The sequence below is a fragment of the Carettochelys insculpta genome, chromosome 1 (genome assembly GCF_033958435.1).
Source record: "Carettochelys insculpta isolate YL-2023 chromosome 1, ASM3395843v1, whole genome shotgun sequence".
NCBI classification, from domain to species: Eukaryota; Metazoa; Chordata; order Testudines; family Carettochelyidae; genus Carettochelys; species Carettochelys insculpta.
Window position 1 is genome coordinate 124,919,366 of NC_134137.1, and position 21,183 is coordinate 124,940,548.

At 41.7% G+C, this 21,183-nt stretch overlaps 1 protein-coding gene across 2 annotated transcripts in view; it reads left to right on the plus strand.

The window, feature by feature from the left end:
- TGFBRAP1 (transforming growth factor beta receptor associated protein 1) overlaps positions 1 to 21,183 on the plus strand; it is a 60,788-nt gene that overhangs the window by 27,723 nt on the left and 11,882 nt on the right. For both annotated transcript variants that reach the window (XM_074991283.1, XM_074991290.1), the window contains exons 4-6: positions 2,749 to 2,903; positions 11,171 to 11,253; positions 19,804 to 20,145. In XM_074991283.1, the coding sequence (XP_074847384.1) occupies positions 2,749 to 2,903; positions 11,171 to 11,253; positions 19,804 to 20,145 (580 nt within the window). The remainder of the gene's footprint in view (positions 1 to 2,748; positions 2,904 to 11,170; positions 11,254 to 19,803; positions 20,146 to 21,183) is intronic.

Consider the following 21,183-nt stretch of genomic DNA (forward strand, 5'->3'; position numbering starts at 1 on the left):
AATGTTCTCTGAACCCCAGTGGAATGGTAGGAGGAAGCACCCCTCTCAGGCCTTGCTTTCTGGATGGGCATCCTCCTTAGAATGCCTGTGTTCCACAGCTATGTGAAACATGCTTCCTAGCTGTAGGAAGATCTCCACTTAGTAGTGCTACCTGGCTAAGTAGAGATGGCTTTGTTCTCTGACACCTCACAGGAACATTCTTCCCAAAGATGTAGGTATCTCTCTTATTTTAGATGTGTCCTTTCTGTAAAGAGGTCAGGGCTATCCATCAGCACCTTACAGGTCCACTTGGTAGCGATTTTAGTGCCCACCATCCTCCTCCTCAGGATTACTCAGTCCTTACTACTAGATTTTAAAAAGGTCTAATCAGAACCTTTCCACCTATTCACAAGTCTACACCTAGATGCAGCTTGAGCCTTGTTCTCTCAGCACTCACAAGGCCACCCTTTAAACCCCTGGCTTCCTGCTCTCTTTCCCTTCTGTCTATGAAAGTTGCATTGGTTGTAGCCATCCCTACAGCTAGTTGTGTTTGCGAGCTTGGAGCAATGATGGTGGATCTTTCTTGCCCTGTATTGCATGAAGATAAAGTTCTGTTACATTTATATACTCCAAATTCACTCCCTAAGGTGGTTTTGGAATTTCACTTGAACCAGTCGATCTACTTACTATGTTTTTTGTCTTAACCTCACACTTCTTTGGAGGACAGATCCTACAGTCTCAATATCCAGCAGGCCTTGGTCCTTTCCTTATACAAAGCAACACCAACTAGGCAACCCTAGAGAGGGTTCATCACTCTAATGGACGGGAGCAACAAATGACCTCCTACTTAGAACATCTCCAAAGAGATCTCTGGCTGCATGCTAAACTGTTATCGATCATTAAACCCACACCCACCCACCATGGGATAAAAGCTCATTCCATGGGAGTACAGGCAATTGATTATGGCCTTGCTTTAGGAAGTATCTCTCCTAGAGATCAGTAAAGCAGCCACATGGAGTTCCATTGACACCTTTGAGAGAGACTGTGCCTTAGTCCAGGGCTCCTCTGCTGAAGCCTCTCTTAGAGGAGCTGTCCTTTACTCAGCCTTGCCATTTACATCCTTGCACCATCCTAGTTAAGTACAGCTTTTCAACCACCTGCAATGGAATACAATAGGGGCCAGAACTCGAAGAAGAGCAGGACATTACTTTTATGTAATAGATGACCCTTCAAGTTGGATGGCCCCTATCCATGTTCTAATACCCTCTCTCTCTCTCTCGGATATTCTACAATTCACAATGGAGAAGAAATTGGAGAGGTAGTCAATCTGCTCTGCTCTTTATCCTGTTGGTGGAGGCATGACGTGAGCAAAGGTGGATGGTGGACTAATAGACGCGATTTTCAAATCCTCTGGCTCCAGGCTTATGGTGCACATGTGTAACCTAGAATGGAATACAGTTATGGACCACACATCTTGGAGAGCCTCAGTTATGAGATTCTTTTGAGATTGGCACTGAACTGAATGAAATAAAACACTTGAAGTCTTTTATGCATGTAAGTAACTTTGTGCATGAGTGAGTCACTTGCAAATTTATAGGTTTTTTTTCCTCCAAAGGAACACTTAACTTAAAGAACAAATTTAAATGTTGTAAGTTGAAGTAGTTTGTGGGAATACATCTGCAGATGGTAGCTCCTCCCTCTGCCAAAACTTTTTTATAACTTTCTTTGGTTGCTTACGTAAAACAATCAGAAATGAGGTAAACAGGTTATGTGTAAAAAGCAGACCTGTGGCTATAGTAAAAAAATTGAAAATACTGATTGTGTTTAGTAAATTTTGGGTGGTATTTATAAAAGCAATGCTAAAAAGAAACCCTTTCAAAGTGATTTCAAGCTGGCTTTTCTTTAGCTATGGATTTCAGTTTCATACCTGTGTGGAAGATAATACAGCTTTGTATGTTATGTTATAAACTGGCCAAGTTGCACTGGAATCTGTTTTCATGCTTACGGTTCACTGAAGCATATATCATGTAACCAGTACCAACATCGGCAATGTTGCTCTCCCTGTTGTTCAGTGGAAACCAAAACACTATCCAACCTTCAGAACTTGGTAATACACCAACAACCAGCTGTATGCGACTGTAGGTCTGGTTTAAAAGCTAACATTTGTGTGGTCACAGAGCAAGAAAGTTGTGTTGAAGACTGTTTCTGGTTTTGTCTCTGGCAGTTGTAAATAGGGCTGTTCAATCAGTGCAGTTTACTGGGGGTGGGGTGCATCTGAGAGCATATGTAGCTGTGTGATTGCACCTGAGTGCAATTATGGAATACCTCAGCTTTGTATTATGAATTCTTACTATCTCTGCACAACTTGCACCCTTCTCTGATGACTATGAAAATGACCATGAAAAATACTCTTCTCTGACAAATACGCAAATACAGGTTTGTGCTTTTCATGTTTCGTGATACACTAATATGTTCAGAAAACTGCACGGAATACTCCATATTTATGTCTGTGAAAAATGAAGAAAAATTGCTAGGTTTAGTGGACTTAAAATTTATTTTTTTTTATTTTTTTCAGGACAAACTTAATGGTCTAGTATAAAATTTATTAAATATATTTGCAAAGATAAGCTTCAGAATTTGAAAACAAAGACTAAAACTAATTTTTAAATGTCTTTACTCTGTAGCAGTGTTTACATTTAATGAAGTCTCTGAAAATCAGTTAGTACTGTTCAAACTGCCAAATGCCAATGTGTTTTTGTTTTTATTCAGGGAAAGTAATTGTAGCTACCAATAAAGGTGTGTATATCTTGGTGCCATTACCTTTGGAAAGACAGATTCAGGATCTTCTTACCAGCCACAGAGTGGAAGAAGCACTAATCTTAGCAAAGGGAGCCCGAAGGAACATTCCAAAAGAGAAGTTTCAGGTTTGTCTTACCTTGTAAAAAATGTGGAAACTGCTCTAGTGGCTGAAGTAACTGAAGAGCAAGAGCTCTCACTTGCAAAATTTAACATCTCCTGTTCCATGAGTGTGAGGAGATAGGTATGCTTGTGCATTGCCTGAGGGTTGGAAATGAGAATGAGTTGGCAGTCCCTGCCTGAGTGTCTTCTCTCTATGCTTGTCTGTGCAAGGTGCTAATGGCATCATTAAAAGCTGGTGCATGCTCCCATGTCAATAAAGAGATCACGTACTGTAGAGGTGAGATGGTGAGAGACTAGATTGTGCTTTTGGAGGCTGCCTCATCATGATAAAATTGTCCCACCTTTCCATTGTTGTCATTTGAAAGAAATCACTATCTGTAGGGCACATAATTTAAAAAGAAATCAAGACCCCAAATGTGCAATTAAGTGAAGAGCGAAGTGGGCAAAATTTTCTAAAGCATCTGTCCAACTGTTTAGCTCATTTTTAAGAATTATAGAAAGATTTTTGCTTTTTGGAGGAAAAACAAATTGTGTGGCTGTGGATCAGTTTCTCTTGCAATTTTTAGTTCTAATTTATGAAATCTTGACACTTTTCCAACATTTTTCTAGTTTTTTTAGGGAACCCATAAAACAGCCTGGTGGTGATCTAGCCTAACTCATACATAATATAGGCTGTAGGACTTGCCTGAATTTCATGTTTTGCTTCAAGTCTAGTAGTTGTGACGGACTGGAATGAGAACTGGGGATATCGCAGTAGTTTGAGCGTGGGTCTACTAAACCCAGGGTTTTGAGTTCAGCCCTTGTGGGGGCCATTTAGGAATCTGGGGCAAATGGATTTAAAAAAAAAAAAAATCTGTCAGGGATGGTGATAGGCCCTGCTGTGAGGGCTGCAGACTGGACTTGGTGACCCGCACTATTTAAAAAAAGGCCATTTTTTGTCAGGCTGATATGTCTAGCTCCAACTTTCCATCTGTAAGCGTTTTAATACTTCAAGAATACTAATGCCTCACAAACACGTAAAGTAAGCTTTATACCCCTTTCATAGGTCAGTGGTTGGGAACCTCTGACCCATGGGCCAGGCATGGTTCACTGAGGTTAACGTTTGGCAGGCTACCAGATATTTTATCCACAGGTCTATGGGCGCGGCTGCTTGGAGCTCCCGTTGGCCACAGTTTGCCATTCCTTGGCCAATGGGACCCTTGGGAAGCAGTGGCCTGGCATGCACCACCAGATAAAGAATGTCTGGAAAACTAAAATAAAGGTGACCTGATCAAGTGAGGTGATGTCTAATGTGTTCTGTTCCCAAAATCCTTTCCTCAGACACCTATTGTAACTCCTAACAAGTGAAATCATAGTTACTGTTATTCAGCTAATCAAGCACATACATATGGATGCGTTTTAAAAAACAAAATTCATTGCTGGCTGACTTACTATTGACCGCCATCATGATGGTGTCACCATCTTCAGCAAGGCATTTGGGGAATCACTGAAACCCTGGAAATCTGCATCCGCACAAATCTATGGATGTGGATGCAGATAGAGCCACAGCTCATTTGGCAGATACAAATTTTGTGTCTGCACAGGGGTCTGGGAGTCGCTGCCCTGTAACAACCTCTAGTGAGTGGAAACATTAATAATAGTAGTGTCATTAAAAATGGGTTGAATTTAGTAACATTTGAAAGCCCCCTTTTTCCCAAAAACATAATGGTACCAAACATAGCAAGTCTCAAACAATTATGTATTCAAGAAAATGTTGGGGAGAAAAATGGATTTTAAATGTACTTCAATGCGTATCTCAAACATGCAGCCCTTGCAAAGTTAAATTGTGGCCCTCAACTGACAGTACTGTGTTATCAGTTAATATGCAATGTAGTATCTTCTAGTGTTAAAGTTATAAATATGGGTGCTTCAAACTGATTTGTCATTATTGGCAAAAAAGATTATTCGGTGGAGTTAATATATTTTATGTATACAAATCGGAGGAATTTCAAAGATTTTAAAAAGGTCATCGGTTCCTTTCTATGCTCTTCATTTAGATGAAGCCCTAAAATACACAGTATAGTGAAAGCTGTTGGGAGATTGGTTGGTATGACCAGGGTTGCAGACTGGAGCAAGTGGGGCGGGGGCAGAGAAGAGGGCATCTGCCCTGGAGCCTCATGTCTGGAGCCTCCATCCCTTTAAGTCACCGCTGGGGTGCCACATGGCATGCTCCATTCAACAGTGAGGGTTGCGGGGGCATGCCATGGTCCGGGCAATGCCTAGGGTTGGCTTAGGAGCACAGAACCAGGCCTCCCATTTCAGGGGCCTGGCAAGTCTGTCAGCTCCCCTTGGTGTGAGACAGTATCCAGTTGTCCTTTCCTCTTTTTTATTCTATTCCTGACAGCTGCAGAACTTAGTTGAATATTTGAACAGAACGTTAAACATGTCCAAAATAACAGTTCACCATCTGGACTCCTTAGGTGTTAAATGCTAGGAAGGGACAATTGCAAAGCTACAAGATGACCTTACTCTTATTGGCAACTCATTTGCATATTACTGATTGGTGTTCATTGATGTCAAGACAGAAGGAGTCTTCGTTGATGAGATAGCTATAAGTTGTCAGTTGAATGGATACTTTGGGTCAGGAAAGGGATCTTGGAATTATAGTGGATAGTTCTCTGAAAACATCCACGCAGCGTGCAGTGGCAGTCAGTAAAGCAAATAGGATGTTCAGAATAATTAAAGGGATAGAAAATAAGACAAAGAATATCTTACTTCTCCTATATAAAACTATGGTATGCCCACATCTTGAGTACTGTGTGCAGATGTGGTCTCCTCACCTCAGAAAAGATATATTAGCGTTAGAAAAGGTTCAGAAAAGGGCAACTAAAATGATTAAGGGTTTGGAACGGGTCCCATATGAGGAGAGGCTAGAGAGACTGGGAATTTTCAGTCTAGAAAAGAGGAGACTGAGGGGCGATATGATAGAGGTATATAAAATCATGAATGGTGAGGAGAAAGTGAATATTGAAAAGTTATTTACTTGTTCCCATAATTATAAGAACTAGAGGACACCAAATGAAATTAATGGGTAGCAGGTTCAAAACTAATAGAAGAAAGTTCTTCTTCACACAGCGCACAGTCAACCTATGGAACTCTTTACCAGAGGACTCTGTGAAGGCCAGGACTCTAACAGAGTTTAAAAAAGAGCTCGATAAAATATTTTGAGGTTAGGTCCATAGATGGCTATTAGCAAGGGGTAAGGTATGGTGCCTAGCCTTTTGTCGAAGGCGGGAGATGGATGGCAGGAGACAAATCCCTTGATCATTGTCTTCGGTTCACCTCCTCTGGGGCACCAAGCATTGGCTACTGTCGGCAGACAGGATACTGGGCTGGATGGACCTTTGGTCTGACCCAGTATGGCCGTTCTTATGTTCATGACTCTGATGGAGCCTTGGATGATGATTTTATGTTTTGAGGGCTTCATGCATCTGCAGGTAAGAACAGACTGCAAAGAAGGTCAGAGTAAAGATGGTCAACTGGAAACAGGCCAATGTTTATGTCCTAATTGTGTGCTAATTTCAGTGTGCTACTGGTCTATGAGAGACTTCGTGTTTTGTTCTAAATAATTTTGCAGAATGAATAAACTCTCCCCTATACTTGGTTCACTGTGTCGATGAGCCTGGACAAGCAGGCCAAATAGTCCATTCTGACCAAGGTGGATTAAAAATTGATGTTTAAAGGTTTAATTTAAATTAAATACATTTTTCATTAAGACAGACGCCAAATTTACTATAATCTACTAAAGTAATTTAGATGAAAATATGTTGCATAAATGAACCCTCTCAAATTTTAATGATCTAATGGCTGCTGCTTTTATAACTATACAGAATCTGGAGAAAAATATCCCGCTTACATGTCAGTGTTTCAGATTTCATAAGTATTTATTTTCAGTCTTGGCAATGTGATGGATGATGTCGTTTACTTTTTTGCAGATATAGGAACTTTCTGGTGTGAAGAAAAGCTTTTGCTGCAGACACGTGTCGGTAGTATTTTGATACCACCTTAGCAGATTAGATAATTGACTCCCAATGATTTCAGTATTAGTTGAATACATTTTCTTGCTTGGGTACTTTTTAAGGATCCCTCTGTGCACCTGTCTGCACTTTTAGGCACTTGAATACCTTAGGGCAGATTTTCAGTCTACCTCTTTGTTTAATAAATGGATGTTAAATTGAAACAATTGTTTGATACTTTATGTGTCTAATACACTTAATTTTAAAATGCTTTTATACATTCCAGTTTTCATTCAGAAGTTACCTGGTAAACAAGAAATGCATCATCCACCATTGTTGTTGGCGGAAAAAAATACGTAAAAATAATGTATTTGAATGTCTGTGTTTGAAGCATATGTATATGGATAGTATACCTGCTTGGTTAGTTTGGGGGAGGAAAAAAAAAGCCCAAATCTGGCTGCAAGTCAGCTGTGTAAATGCTTGTCATTCAATGAGATTGGAGATGTGCATCTTATAGAACTGGAAGGGACCTCAGGAGGTCATCTAATCCAGTCCCCTGCCGCCTTGGCAGGACCGTGCACCATCCCTGGCATCTGTTTTCCTCAATCACCTCCTCAAGGATTGAACTCACAACTCTGGGTTTAACAGGCCAATACTCAAACCACTGAGCTATCCTTCCCGCAAGCAGATAAATTTTGCTTTGGGAAAATTAATTAAACGTTGCATTTAGAAAATGCAGCTAATATAAATTAGAGGCCCTGTTGCAGCTCTACTTGGATGCAGAAGTTAAGCTGGAAGGAAGTTCTAGACAAAAACTTCTAAAGTGTATGGGCCGGGCCCACGCTGGTCAGGGGAGGAGCTCTGTTGGGGGCTGAGCTGGGCTCCGTGCTGCCTGGAACAGGGCCTGGGGCAAGCCCTGGGTGGGTGGGGAGAACATGGTAGAGTCTAGCCTGGACAGGCTGTTAGCTGGTGGCCGGGTAATGTGCGGTGAGGTATTCCCCTGGGTCCTAAACAAACCAGTTTTCTTTACTGTTAGAGCAGGGAGCTGCTAGCGCACTCACCCGTGGCCAGGCTGTAGTAACCAAACGGTTAAAGTTCTTTTTGTTGTGCCGGCTGTGTTGCAGTGACAAAAGGGTTAACAGCAGGGTTAGGCTTAGATCTTAACTGGTTACAAGTTTATTAAGCTACAGTTATAAGCGTTCGGTTACAAAGGCTATTGTCTACTTCTTATATGCTAGCAAAGTACAGGTGTTAACAAGTTACCTTACAATCCAATACAAAGATATCTGTTACCATCTAACACAATGATATCTTGATACAACGACGTCTAGTTACAGAGCTCTCATTCTTTAGCTGTGCACAAAAAAAAACGGAGACCTAGCATGGGTGTATCTTACCCTCTCTGCGTCTCTTGATACCGATACCAGCGTAGCCAAGCCGGATCGGTCACTCAATTCCGCGGAAAGACGAATACGAGGTTGGGCATCTCCAGTTGTGGACCTTGGGAGGCAATCACCTGACCCGACCAGCAGGTAGTTGGTGGAATGCACTCAGAGTTAGAGTTCTGCTGGGCCCGTCTTTTATACCCCTTTTGGGTTACGTATTCTCTTTCTTATCTATGGTGCCAGATCGTACTGGTCTGTCTCTTGAAGCCAGTTTGTTACAAGGGCAATTCTTACTTAATTTGCACTTGTAAGACAGGAGGTAAGCAATTTGAGAGTACAGGACATTCTTTTTCGGGGGGCAGAGATTTCCCCTTCTGGGATGGTTGTATGGTCCTCAAATTCATCAATGCCAGCTGGGGTGATTTCCTGAGGGTCCCCCCGCTCTCTTGTTGACAGTTTGGCCTGTTAGCCCTCTATCTGTACTTTGTGCTTCTCAGGGTCACGATGAGCTAGCACATCTGGGCCTCAATGAGGGCATCAAAGACTGTGCTGTCAGCAGCCGTTTCCGTGCCCTGTGTGCTTCTCAGTGGCGGGGGTGTGGGGGGGGGGGAGGGGGCAGCGAGCAAGCTGGCTAGTAAAGGGGAGACTTCATCTGGCTACACAGGCTCAGCAAAAATTATATATATGATTAACTCCCAGTTTACTGTTTTTAAATCATGATTGTGATTTAAATCAACAGTTACTTAAAATCACTTCGGGTTCAATCAGTCCCACCCTGCCTTAGGTCTCTGATTCTTGTACAGTATCTTTCTTCACAAAAAAGTACTTGAAGTACTACAATTTTCCTAGGAACTGCAGTTGAAAATTGGAGCTGTTAACAGTGTGTTGACAGCTTTCATAACAAGGTTTAGAGCTTTGAATAGTGTGTAAGAATCAATTTAGATCATTGAAGCTGACTGATTATCACAAATGTAGATGATCCTGGAAGCAAGAGGAACTAGTGTCATGTGACCACTAGCAGGCACGCTGCAAACTGCATTTTGAGAACTGTACTTGTCTCTATTTTCAATAATACACGTTTCCATTAATGTGGTTGTTGAAAGGTATCAGTGATAATGCGGAGGCAGTGGTGAGAATGTGGAGAGTTGGGAAGTTTGGTTTAAAACAGGTAGAGGTACGAGACAAGGAGATCCAATATCGCCAAGTATCTTCATCGTGCGTCTAGAGAGAGCAATGGACAAGATCAAGGAAGAGGTAGAAGGGATATCTGTGCACGGGAAAAGAGTTAACGACTTGAGGTTTGCGGATGATACAGTTATCATTGAGGGCGGACTGATTATGAACATCAATAAAACAAAACCAGTGCTATTTGGAGATAAGGAAATAGGAAGGAAGATCAGTGGCAATGGTATTGAACTAGAAAATGTAGAGAAGTTCACATCTGGGGAGCAACGTAACATCTAGACTGTAAGAAGAAAATAGCAACTAAAATAGCAAAAGCAAGAGCAAGTTTGAAGGCGATGGGTAAGATCTGGAAAAGCAAAGTAATTAGCTTAAGAATGAAGCTGGGCATCCTGAAAACGTGTGTATTCAGCAGCATGTTGTACGGATGTGAGACGTGGGTGATAACGAAAGATTCGAAAAGAAGAATATTGGTGTACGAAAGGACTTGTTGTAGAAAGATTCTGAGAATAGGATGGATGCAGAAGGTCACCAGTGAGGAATTATATAGGAAGATACAGCCGAAAGAGAACCTGCTGCAGGTTATAAAATGGAAGCTACAGCTATTTGGACATATTTGCAGAATGAATGACAAACGAAAAATCAAGACCCTGGTATTCAGCATAATGGATGGTTCAAATAGGAGAGGCAGACCCCACAGAGAATGGGTAGATTGGTGTGGAGCTAGTCTACAGAAACTCCGTCGCTCTGCACTGGGTAGGGAAAGATGGAAGGAAATAGTGAGAGAGGTATCAGATGCCAGCGGGCGCTGAGCCCACGGTTATTATTGATGATGATGATGATGATGATTTCCATTAACATAGGTAATGCCTACAGCATTGCTTTTGACTTCTTCCTTTTATAGAGTAACCACTCAATCAACTTTTATCTTAAAATATACTGGTCAGTTTCACCTCAGCTTTTCTAGGTGGAGGTAGATTAATTTAAATAACTGCTATTTCCATGTTGGTAAATGTGCATGCCAAGTATGTTTTAAAAAAAAAAAAAAAAAAAAAAAAAAAAATCTTGACACTAATACCACCTCAGGAGAGAAGTTATAACAGAGACACTAGAAGACCCTTAGCTTTGTAGCATGTCATGAATCTGTCTCTTCCTAGCTGTCTACTTGTACTTTCCCTTTTTTTTTTACTTTAAATTATCCTATGCCCTGGCGTCTCCTGAAACTTTAGAGCAGGAGTGAGCAAGATGTGGCTGCCAGAGCTCCTTTCTGTGTCCTCTTTATTTAAAAAAAAAAAAAAAAAAAAAAAAAAAAGTGCAGCCCTTGATTTCCGAAATCTTGCCATGACCACACTCCCATCAAAAGTTATTGCCCACCCCTGCTTTATAGTCTGATGTCAAATGATGCAGTGAGCAGTTAAATTTGTCAGTCTGGGTTTGCGTTTAGGAGTCTCGACGAAAATTGTTTCAAGTATTCAGAATCTTTATGTAAGAAGATTCATGTCAGCAGTATTTTCAAAATTATCTTTGTTATTGAGTAAACCTGATTTTAAAATGCAAAAGATGCACGTTTTGTATCACATGCAATTATTGAGAAACCTAGTTCTATGTATTATGCATTGAATGCTATGTCAACTAGATAGCAATTGCAGTAATGATAGTGTAAACAACCTATTAAAAGAAAACACTAACAAATGTTTTCCTGTCTTTCAGGTAATGTACAAACGAATCTTGCAGCAAGCAGGCTTTATACACTTTGCACAGCTTCAGTTTCTAGAAGCAAAGGAACTCTTCAGGTAATTGTGTGTTGACAAAATGAAAAATGCATTAATAGTTGTAAACAGGGTTACGTACTTGAATTTAAAGGCATTTCATAGGGCTGTTTTATGATGCAAGTGTAATGCTGCTGTGTTAGAAATGGGTATAGCTGAAAAGGACGGAATTGACTTGGGAACATCTTTATGATTGGATGGTGGGTAACCCATAATGTTATGTTCATATTTTTGTACCATAAATGTAATTGACAAAGTATGAAGGCCCTGATCCTGTTGTCTTATCTCACTGTACCCATATGGACACCCACTGGTTTCATGCACCTGGAGATTGGTTTCCAAGATTGGGATTTGATGGAACTTTCTAAAATCTATCAAAGCTGGGGGTGCGGCGGGGGAGGTAGCATCTGTAAAATACTTCAATTGTTGGGCAGCAGCGAGTGGAGGGGGAGTCTGCTGGTGCTTTTCTGTTTCTCTTAGGAAACAGTAACATTTCTGCATTAAGGGAAAGTCAGTTGTAATTTATATACTGGTGATACAGAATTGTACTGGCAATTTTTCTTCTGTGAAGGGCTCCTTTGTATTCAGATTTGCCTGACTGTGTTGGGTCTCTTCCACAAAATCTATTTTTTATCATCTACAAAATCTTACTGACTCTGTGACTTGGAAAGAAAAATGCCTGCTGACAGTCTCTTGCTGCTCTATTCTCATACCATAAATGTGGTTAAAAATGCTGCTGCTTAGCCTATAGATTTTTTTTTTTTGGGCGGGGGGGGGTATGTTTTTATTTCAGTGTCTTACATTTCTGTGATGTCGTCTGTTCCTGCTGTGTAATTCTGGAAATTGTTCCCTCTTGCAATGATGTCCCCCATCCCTTCTTAGGCTTTCCCCCAGAAATTCTTCCAAAGCTGAAATACGCTTTGTAAACCTTTAATGTCAATGAGTAAGTTATGTACAGAACAATAACTGTCCTACAACTGCATACAAAAAAATTAAATATCGTCCCTTGGTTAATGAAGTCATGCCAGTGAGGGTAGAATTGTGAGAAATGCTATCACCAGAAACAAAATGAATGGGGAAAAGGTTGGGAAATCTGCAGCCCGGTGTTCCTACACTTTTGTGATGTATAGGGAGTAGTGAAAATTTAGCAGGGAAAGATAAAGAAATGGTATGAAGTGAAGACATCTTCCCAGGAAAGTAAAAGCCGGAACTGGTGGCTTAGTTTGCTGGTGAATCAGAACAGTGCTCTGTACGTGAAATGCCATTTCCAGTCTCTACAGAGTACCAAGTATATCCCAACTGTTCGTTCCCCTGACTTTTGCTGGGTTGGACTCAGGATTCAGACTTAGGCCAGCATGTGGGGCTGCCTTCTTCCCAGCGGTGCTTTGACTCCAACTGCAACAAAGTTCATTAAAGAATTTGTGAATAACTTAGGGAGAGTTTGACAAGGAGGACTCCATTGGTGCAGCTCATAGGGTAAGTCCCTGGCCAGAGCAGATCTGCAGTACTCCCAGTATAAGGAGTGTAGCCCGGTCCTTGTGGGGAAAAAAGCACGGCTGCTAAATAGATGTCTTTCTCTCTCAAAGACTGATTGAAAGATTGTTGTGCAAAGACTCTCATAAGTGTTGAGTAGGACCAGTGTGACTAGGACCCAGAACAGGAGGACACGTATCTAAAGGGCTCCATTTCTTATGAGATGCCATGATAAAAATGGCTGCAGAGATGAAATTACTCCTGCAAAATGGGGGGGAAAGAACCCACCCACTGTGCTCTCCAGGAAGCACAAAAGGGAACAAATATAAAAGTTTCTTACTCTTACTTATGAACCCTCCCACCCTCCACCACTCACTATTCAGAAGGGAGAACTTTCTGATTTGAGCAGGACAGGAGATGGAAAATGTTATCCCCTGGTAAATTTGATACGGCAGGAAAATGGTGTCTTCTATACTGAGGTAGTCAAATGTGGCAGTAGATGAGAATACTTAAGGTCAAATACCTGCCAAATCCCATCCTGAGACAGAAATTCACTCACCTTTCCTTTGCAAATCTAATGAAGGATGAATAGGAATACACTGACAACAGAAAGCATATGATCAAGCATGCAGTTAAGTACTGTTAGATACAAGAACCAAAAACTGCTGTTAAGAATACCAAATGTAGATGGTATGATGTCGTCATAGCAAAGGATATGATGGTTGTATTGAAAGGAGTTTCTCCCCCAAAGACACAACTGGAAGGAGGGTAGAGGTCACCTTTTGGAAACACATTCAGCCTTCCTTGGCTGCTCTGAGCTTCCCTGGCCCTTGTCTGTTTTTATGAGAGCTATGGTTTCTTGACTAAGTGACCTATAAGTTTTGGATGACAAGCTCTATCCTGACTTTAGTTTTTTTTCCTTATGAAGATATCCCTAGCAATATTTTCATTTCAGACACCTTACTGGACTATGGTTTTCAGCAAGGTACCACATCTGGTTGTGGATTACAAGTGCTCACACCACACAAACCTACGCTTATCCAAATTTGTAGGATTCCCCTCTGCAGAGGAAAAATTAAATAAGACAATGGCAAAAGGAGCATCCAAACCAAAGCAGACCTTCCCGTCTCTGTACAATATTTCCAAAGGCAAAAAGCCCATTTTGTTCATCCATATCGCATAAATACCAAAAAAAGAAGCTGGTAGGTAAGTTGGGGAAAAAATATTTATCAAGCGTCAGAAGCAGCGTGGAATTGCAATATATGAACTTTGCTCTGGCAGCCAAAAACTGTGAATCTGTCTCGATTTGAATTTGGGAGACATAGAATATACCTCAGAAGAAGTGTGGGGTTTTTTTTGTTTCTATGTTCAAAAGGCATAATTTCATTCAGGCCCTTCTGGTGTTCAGCAGAATTGCCAAATGGATGCATAGGTAGAGTATGAATGGAATTGGGGCCTTTTGGTTTCTTATGCCATGGACATAATTCCACATAAGGTTTCCAAAAGCTTGTGCTGCAGGTTTGGAACTGCACACCATTATGGATGCAAAATTGGGTGCTGGTTTAGTCCAGATACTGGAGTCTCAGATGGTGGATAATCCTAAGGAGAATCCAGAGTCAGTGTTTTTTGTGTGCACTGCAGTCCCTCAGGTATTCATGAAGAATGCCAGCCTGTTGTGGTGGGAGGACATGTTGGTCCCAGCACAGTGCAGGCCACAGGCACTCCATTGATAGGAATAAGAGCATGGGCCTTGTAGAAGTGGGTGGTGAAGCTTATCCTGTGAAGGTTCCACAGCCATCTCATGTATCACATTTTATTCCTATCCAATCAGACACCAGCAGTATGCTAATAACCTTAACAGCTAAGGGAAGACTCAAATCTGGATCTTTATGCTTGGAAAATAACAGAATGGACAGACAAGAAATTAGTTTGATAAGAGTAATAGAAAGTGAGAACTAAACCAAAAGTCAGACTGGCTCAGCAGATACATCATCAACAATCTGAAGGTGGACATCTTCACATTGAACTCGTGGAAGTATGGTTCCCCAGCAGCCATCTGTTTGCCGGTCACAAGAATGAAAAGCTGTCAAAGCACTTCATTTTGGGAGCAGATTCTAGTCATCTGGGGTGAGCATTCGTGGTTGAAGGACTTGCTTTATACATTCACACTGATGACTGGAGAGCTTCGAGGTTTGTAAAGCTTTCTGTGAATAACCTCTGTAAGTGACTTAGTGAGGTCAAAACACAGTGTCATTACAAAGTTGCTAGAATTTATAGTATGACTATATTGATGTAATTGAATAGCAGGTAGTGGGAAGACCAAAAAGTCACCCCATAGATCTCATGCTAAGGAAGCAGAAACCACTAGGGTCCTAGAATTCTTTGTGTTCTGATTTTTGTTCTATCCTTTGCAAAAGCCTCCTTCAGATAGTAGGTGATGATCTGAAAACAACCTGCTGTCCAGTTATTTATTTCCAATGGAAGATTTCTCTTTCTCTAATGCCTCCCTTCTTAATGTTAACAACTTGCTATGTCCCATACATCACAGAATTGTGACATGCTGAGCTGTAGAATAGGAAACCTTTCTCCAATAACTCTTTTTGGTAGTAACATCTCACGTGTACCATCACTGGTGTGGTGGTGTGAGCCATGGGATGTTAATTTTGTCCGTATTTTATGGGCCAGTTATTTAAGTGTATGTAGAGCATGTGATTAGTAACTAAATTTTAGTGCCAACCAGTGAACTGTGTTTTTGCACCACTTCAGAATGATTCCATTTATTAGGAAGTCAGAGGGGAGCTGTGGCCAGCACAGGGTATGCTGCAACACTGAATCCTCTCCAGAGTTGTAGAGCAGCCCATACTTCCTGGTAACAAAAAAGAATTGTTCAACTAATAACATTTGCAGTTCTCACTTATCCCACCTCCATGACTTGTGAAGAAATTGGTCTCTATTCATGCTGAATTCTAATGATTTCCATTCAAGACTGTGGAAAAGAGGTTTTCTGTGGCTGATTAGTAGCTATTTGCTGATGAATTGCAGTAGGAAATCAAAGTAGTGAACTCCTAGAGGTTTTTGTCTCATCAATCTGTCCAAATGGCAGATGTGCTCGTGTAAAGTAAACAGTCCATTATTACACTTTTTGTAGCATAGTTGGCTGTCTTTTTTTTTTCTTGTCAATTTGTTGATTTTTAAAGGCTTACTCTTACTATGGTGATGTGCATTTTAAGTTTTGCCTCAGGACCAGGATGGGAGGGAGAGGGCATAAATATCTCTGCTGCTTCTTTATGACTTCCTGATTCTGGAGCTGAGCAGTGGGCTGTGGTGGTAGCCCAGAAGTACAGGAACACTGCAGCTCTCTACTAAATGAGGATATGGGCCTGGGAGGAAGCATGGCAGGTGACCCCTTATGCTGGAAGATTCTTAGTTGAAGAGAGAAGCTAGTTAGGGCACTGCAAATGGTTTTCCAGGAGGAATGTTGCACCATTACACATGCATGGAATTCATGTACCATACAGAACTTCCCCCCCTTCAGGGAATAATTTTCTTAGAAAAGTGTTGCAGTTACACGTTCATACTTTCCACACTTTCAACCAGCAAGGGCCACTGTGGTGCTAGAAGAGAGAGCAGCCGCCTTCTCCTCCCGCCCCCCTCCCCCCCACAACTCCCCAGCCATCTGCTACAGATAGGGAGGACAGGAGGCTGCCTTCCTCATAGTGCCTGCCAGTGAGGTAAAGGTAGAAGTCAGGGTTTATGGGCAGAAGAATGAATGTGGGGCACATGGTACTGTTTGGGGGGTGTAACACTAACTTCAGTTCAAAAGGACTGCTGGGGGGGACAGACTGAGGCAGAAGCTGAATGGGAGTGGGAATGCAGAGAGAGAACTGGGCAGGGGCAGGGAGGGCACAGGGCCCCATGGCAAGGACAGAGTGGCAGGCTAGGGTCGGCCAGCATTTCCGTGGTGGAGGTTCCCTAATAATCCCTTCCACATCCCAGCTCATCTCCTCTTACCTGCTTCCTGCCCCCTGCCATTCCATACTTCTCCCACCCCTACCCAACAACCCTTGTTCATATCCAGACTCTTTCCCAGAAACTACTTTCCTCTCCTTTAGCTCCTCCAGCTCCCTCAAGTCTTTGCCTGCTTCTGAGGGGTACAGGAAATGTATTTTTCTGTTGTAGTATAAATAGATTATTACTCTGAGTCCTTGCTAGGCATATGTAGCCAGCCAGGCTCGGGTTCCCCAGAAACGAGGCTGCACCCAGAAGGCGAGTGCTATATTTGGTTTATTGAAAGCGCGTGACACCCGCGACAGGAGCCCCGGAGACGCCGCAGTCACCAGTGGGGGAAAACCTGACGTGTCGGAGCTTGGCTCGGGGAGAGGCTCTGTAACAGGCCTCCTAACACTAGCTGATAACGCTGAACTCATTAACATAAGATTGCCTATGCATTCCTTATCACTGTCTCTTGTGGCCTACTGCCAGCGTAGCCTTGAAGTCTTGGCAAGCGCCCCTTGTTCTGCAGTAGTTCCCATGGCAGTTATTTTGCAGCTTTTCACCTTGCCCAGACTGGTCTGTTTAGATTCTCTTGAGGATTCACAGAGGGGTCGGACTGCACTCTCGACCGTTACAATGTCTTCTTGCACCCTACAGCATATTAATGTAGAAATCTTTTTTGTTGTCTGTATAGACATAGTTACTGACAGGTATTTTGAAATATATTACCAAATAATTGAAATGGGCATGGGTTGTATTGTTTTTACAAAACATACAAGCAGAATTTTTAATTTTTGGTTTAGAATTCTCCTGGAATACAAGGAGCCAAAATTGGAGTGAGGTTATGGCTGGCTTTCAGAAATTGTATCTAATCACTGAACATATACACTTGTTCTATTGTGCTATATGATCACAGGTAAAGAATGGGAGACGTAACCTACCTTGAGACTTAGCAGCTGCTATTCTTTCTGAACCTTTTTTCATCTCTGAAGGTTTACTGTAGTTCTGTCTAGTGTTTGCAGGTGTAGAAAACAGAAGCAAAGAGGTCCAAGCATTCCACCAGTGCAGTTGCAACTCTAGTTTACTTCAACTGGGTTCTCAAAACTTAGTTCAGTCTTCTGAGACTTTCCAACTTTTTCTGGATCTGCTCCATGTGAATAGTAGGTCTTTTTAAACTTGTGTCCAAATCTGACTAGTGTTCCAGGCATTGAAACCATAAAATAAGTCAGAGAGATGTTTTAGATGTCTGTATCATCATCATCATCATCAGTAAGCGTGGGCTCAGTGCCCATTGGTGTCTGCATCTCTCACTATTTCCTTCCATCTTTCCCTGTCCAGTGCAGAGTGGCTTAGTTTCTGTAGACTAGCTCCACACCAATCTACTAGGTCATCCACGTTCCAATGAATAGTTGTAATTTTCTTTCAGTAGCCAACTGATCAACCCAACCCCAATTGCTTGATTGGTATTGCGGACCTCGTTTGTCCGAGCTGGCATCTTTTATTATTTGGCTGTACTGGTATCAGATTTCATTTGTATTGTTGTTTGACAGTCAGCGCATCAACACACATCTGACCAACCCTCCTCCTTCATCCAGGCTTGAGACTGGCATGGAGCTCATAGGGGCTTCATGACGGAGTTAGATGTCTGAAGGTACTCTGCAAATTTGAATATATGCAGTAATTTCTCCTAGACAGTCATTTTACTCTAAAAATATCCTCCAGGAATATATCTAGCCTAGGTTGAAAGAGCATCTCCAAGAAAAACAAGTCTTCTGTTAGCACAGGCTGTGCTCTTTAAACGTTGGTAATTAATTCTTTGTAACAAGTGGATTTTAACACTGAGGTGTGTACTTTACAGTCTGCTGTATGCTGTCTCTTGTTTGAATTTTTTTTATATATATGTGTGTGTGTATGTGTATATGTGTGTGTGTGTGTGTGTGTATATATATATATATATATGTGTGTGTGTGTATGTATGTGTATATGTGTGTATGTATATATATATATATATATATATATATATATATATATATAAAGAAAAGCTGTTCATTTAATCCACCTTTTTGTTTTCTTGGCATTTACCATATGTTGACGACACCATCTCTAGCCCATGTACAAAATTTTTTCTAAGGCAGAGTTCTCCTTGAGCTTCTCTTTCTAAAGAGGAGAGAATTTAGTTCCTGGAGAACCGTCTGGGGGAGAGGTCCCCTTTAGCTATGTAACATACAAGCTGTGTCTACGTTTCCACCCTCCTCGGAAGGGAGGATGGTAAATAGGGTGTTGGGAGTTTATTAATGAAGTGCTACCCTGCATATGCAGCACTTCATTAAGGAAATTCCCTCCTGCGGCTACTTCGAAGCTTTAAACTTTGAAGTACCGGCTCGTGTCTAGCCGCGGCTCACCCCCCGGTACGTTGAAGTTTAAAGCGTCGAAGTTGCTGCGAGGGGGTGGGGGGGGGAAATTTGCTTAATGAAGTGCTGCATATGCAGCGCAGCACTTCATTAATAAACTCCCAACACCCTGTATACCATCCTCCCTTTGAGGGAGGGTGGTAGTGCAGACTAGCCCATACTGTAATAATTGTTTCACTGTGCCTCAACCATGTGTGTCAAGATAGTTCAGTGCATCCAGTCCTTCGTCTAAAACTAGCACAAATATAGATTACTAGTCCCCTAAAAGATGGACTGGGGCCATGACTAACTTCACATGGGCTAAACTTGTAAGAAGTTAACTTGTCAGCGCTGCTTTGAGATGGATTCATACCAGTTACCCAGGAGAGAGAGAGGCTGATTGGGTGTGGATGCAGATATGAATTTTCTATCTGATCATCCTCTGACCAGTCACCTCTAACCATAAAATTCTTATGCTGTGGGGCACATACAAGGAATAACCCAACTGTTCTCCTGTAGAACTAGAAAAATACCCAGATTTATTCTGAGGGAAATGTCTTGTACTAAAATTATTAAAAATAACTTCCAAAAGTGAACAGTTTTAATGGCTTCCGTACACTCAAAAGCAAGTGTGCATGCAACCTCAGTATGTTTTTTTGTGCCTATGTATACTTTTTCTTTCTTTTTTGCTTCATTTAGTTTGACACTGTAATTGCAGAAGCAGCCAGCTTGATGTCCGGGAGCTGATCTCACTCTACCCCTTCCTGTTGCCTACTTCCTCTTCATTCATACGATCTCATCCACCACTTCACGAGTATGCTGATTTAAACCAGCTGACCCAAGGGGACCAGGAGAAGATGACTAAATGCAAACAGTTCCTCATGAGTTATTTGAATGAAGTCCGCAGCACTGAAGTTACAAACGGCTACAAGGAAGACATTGATACAGCTTTGCTCAAGCTATATGCGGAAGCTAATCATGAAAGCCTTCTGGATCTGCTGGTCTCGGAGAATTTCTGTCTTCTAGCAGATAGTGCTGCCTGGCTGGAGAAACACAAAAAGTGAGACATTTCATTAAATATGTCACCAGCTCTGGAGGGGGGAGTGGGAGAAAAGTTTTGCTTAGTCTGTACACTTTCCAAATAGTCAAGGATTTGAACCCATTTCTCCTGTCCGGATAGGTCCACTTTAATTTGTGGAGTTGGTATGTGCACAAATGGCAAAAGTTTGACCAGCTGTTTTTTTTGAGAGGGGGACTGTAATGTCTGGGTGCGGTTGAAGTTAAAATTTGAGGTGCATTGGCAAAGCTGCTTGCCTGAACTGGTGTAAAATTGCTGGCTTGCAAGTACAATTTTAGCTTCCCCTTTTTATGATTGAGTTTGAAAATGAAAATCTGAGGGAGTGAGGGAGTCCTTGAAGGTTAGGGAACTGATTACCTGCTTCCCTAGGTATTTCTAGGCTTAAAGGAACTCTGCTGTCATTTGGTAAGTCTGTCGTAGTAGTTAAAACCAAATGACTTATTCAGTGTTGTGTGAATGATAGGGTGACTGGTATTGTCCCCCTTGTGATCTGAGAGGTAGTGTTCCAATTAAAAGCGGAACAATCAGAACAGAATGCTTCCTTGTTGTTGAGGTGTCTTGTGTTAGGAGAAGAAAAGCTTTAGACGTGAACAAAAATACTTTTAAGTTAAATTCTAATTGAATCTAGGGGTTACCTATTTTGTAGTTAACTTTAAAACTGCTTGTTTATTCGTGGATCAGAAAGTGCACATTTGATGAAATCTTACTTTTGTTTCCCTGCCAGCGCTTTCACTGGCTTCAGAAAAGAGCAACTCTTAGAAGGGCCCCACCAAACTCATGGCAATGAAAGACATGTCAGAGACCATGAAATCTGATCTCCCCCAGTGATAGATGGTCTTTTTGTGTACTTTTATGCTACACTGTACACATTTCATAGCAGAGACCAGTCTTTCTCAAGTTAGAGATCCTGACTCAAAAAGGAATTCCAGGCAGTGTTTTCTGTAAACTGTACATATGTTTGGCCACTCAGGATTGAATCAAATGCTGCCCAGCTGATAGCAGAGCACCCTCAGCTAGTTT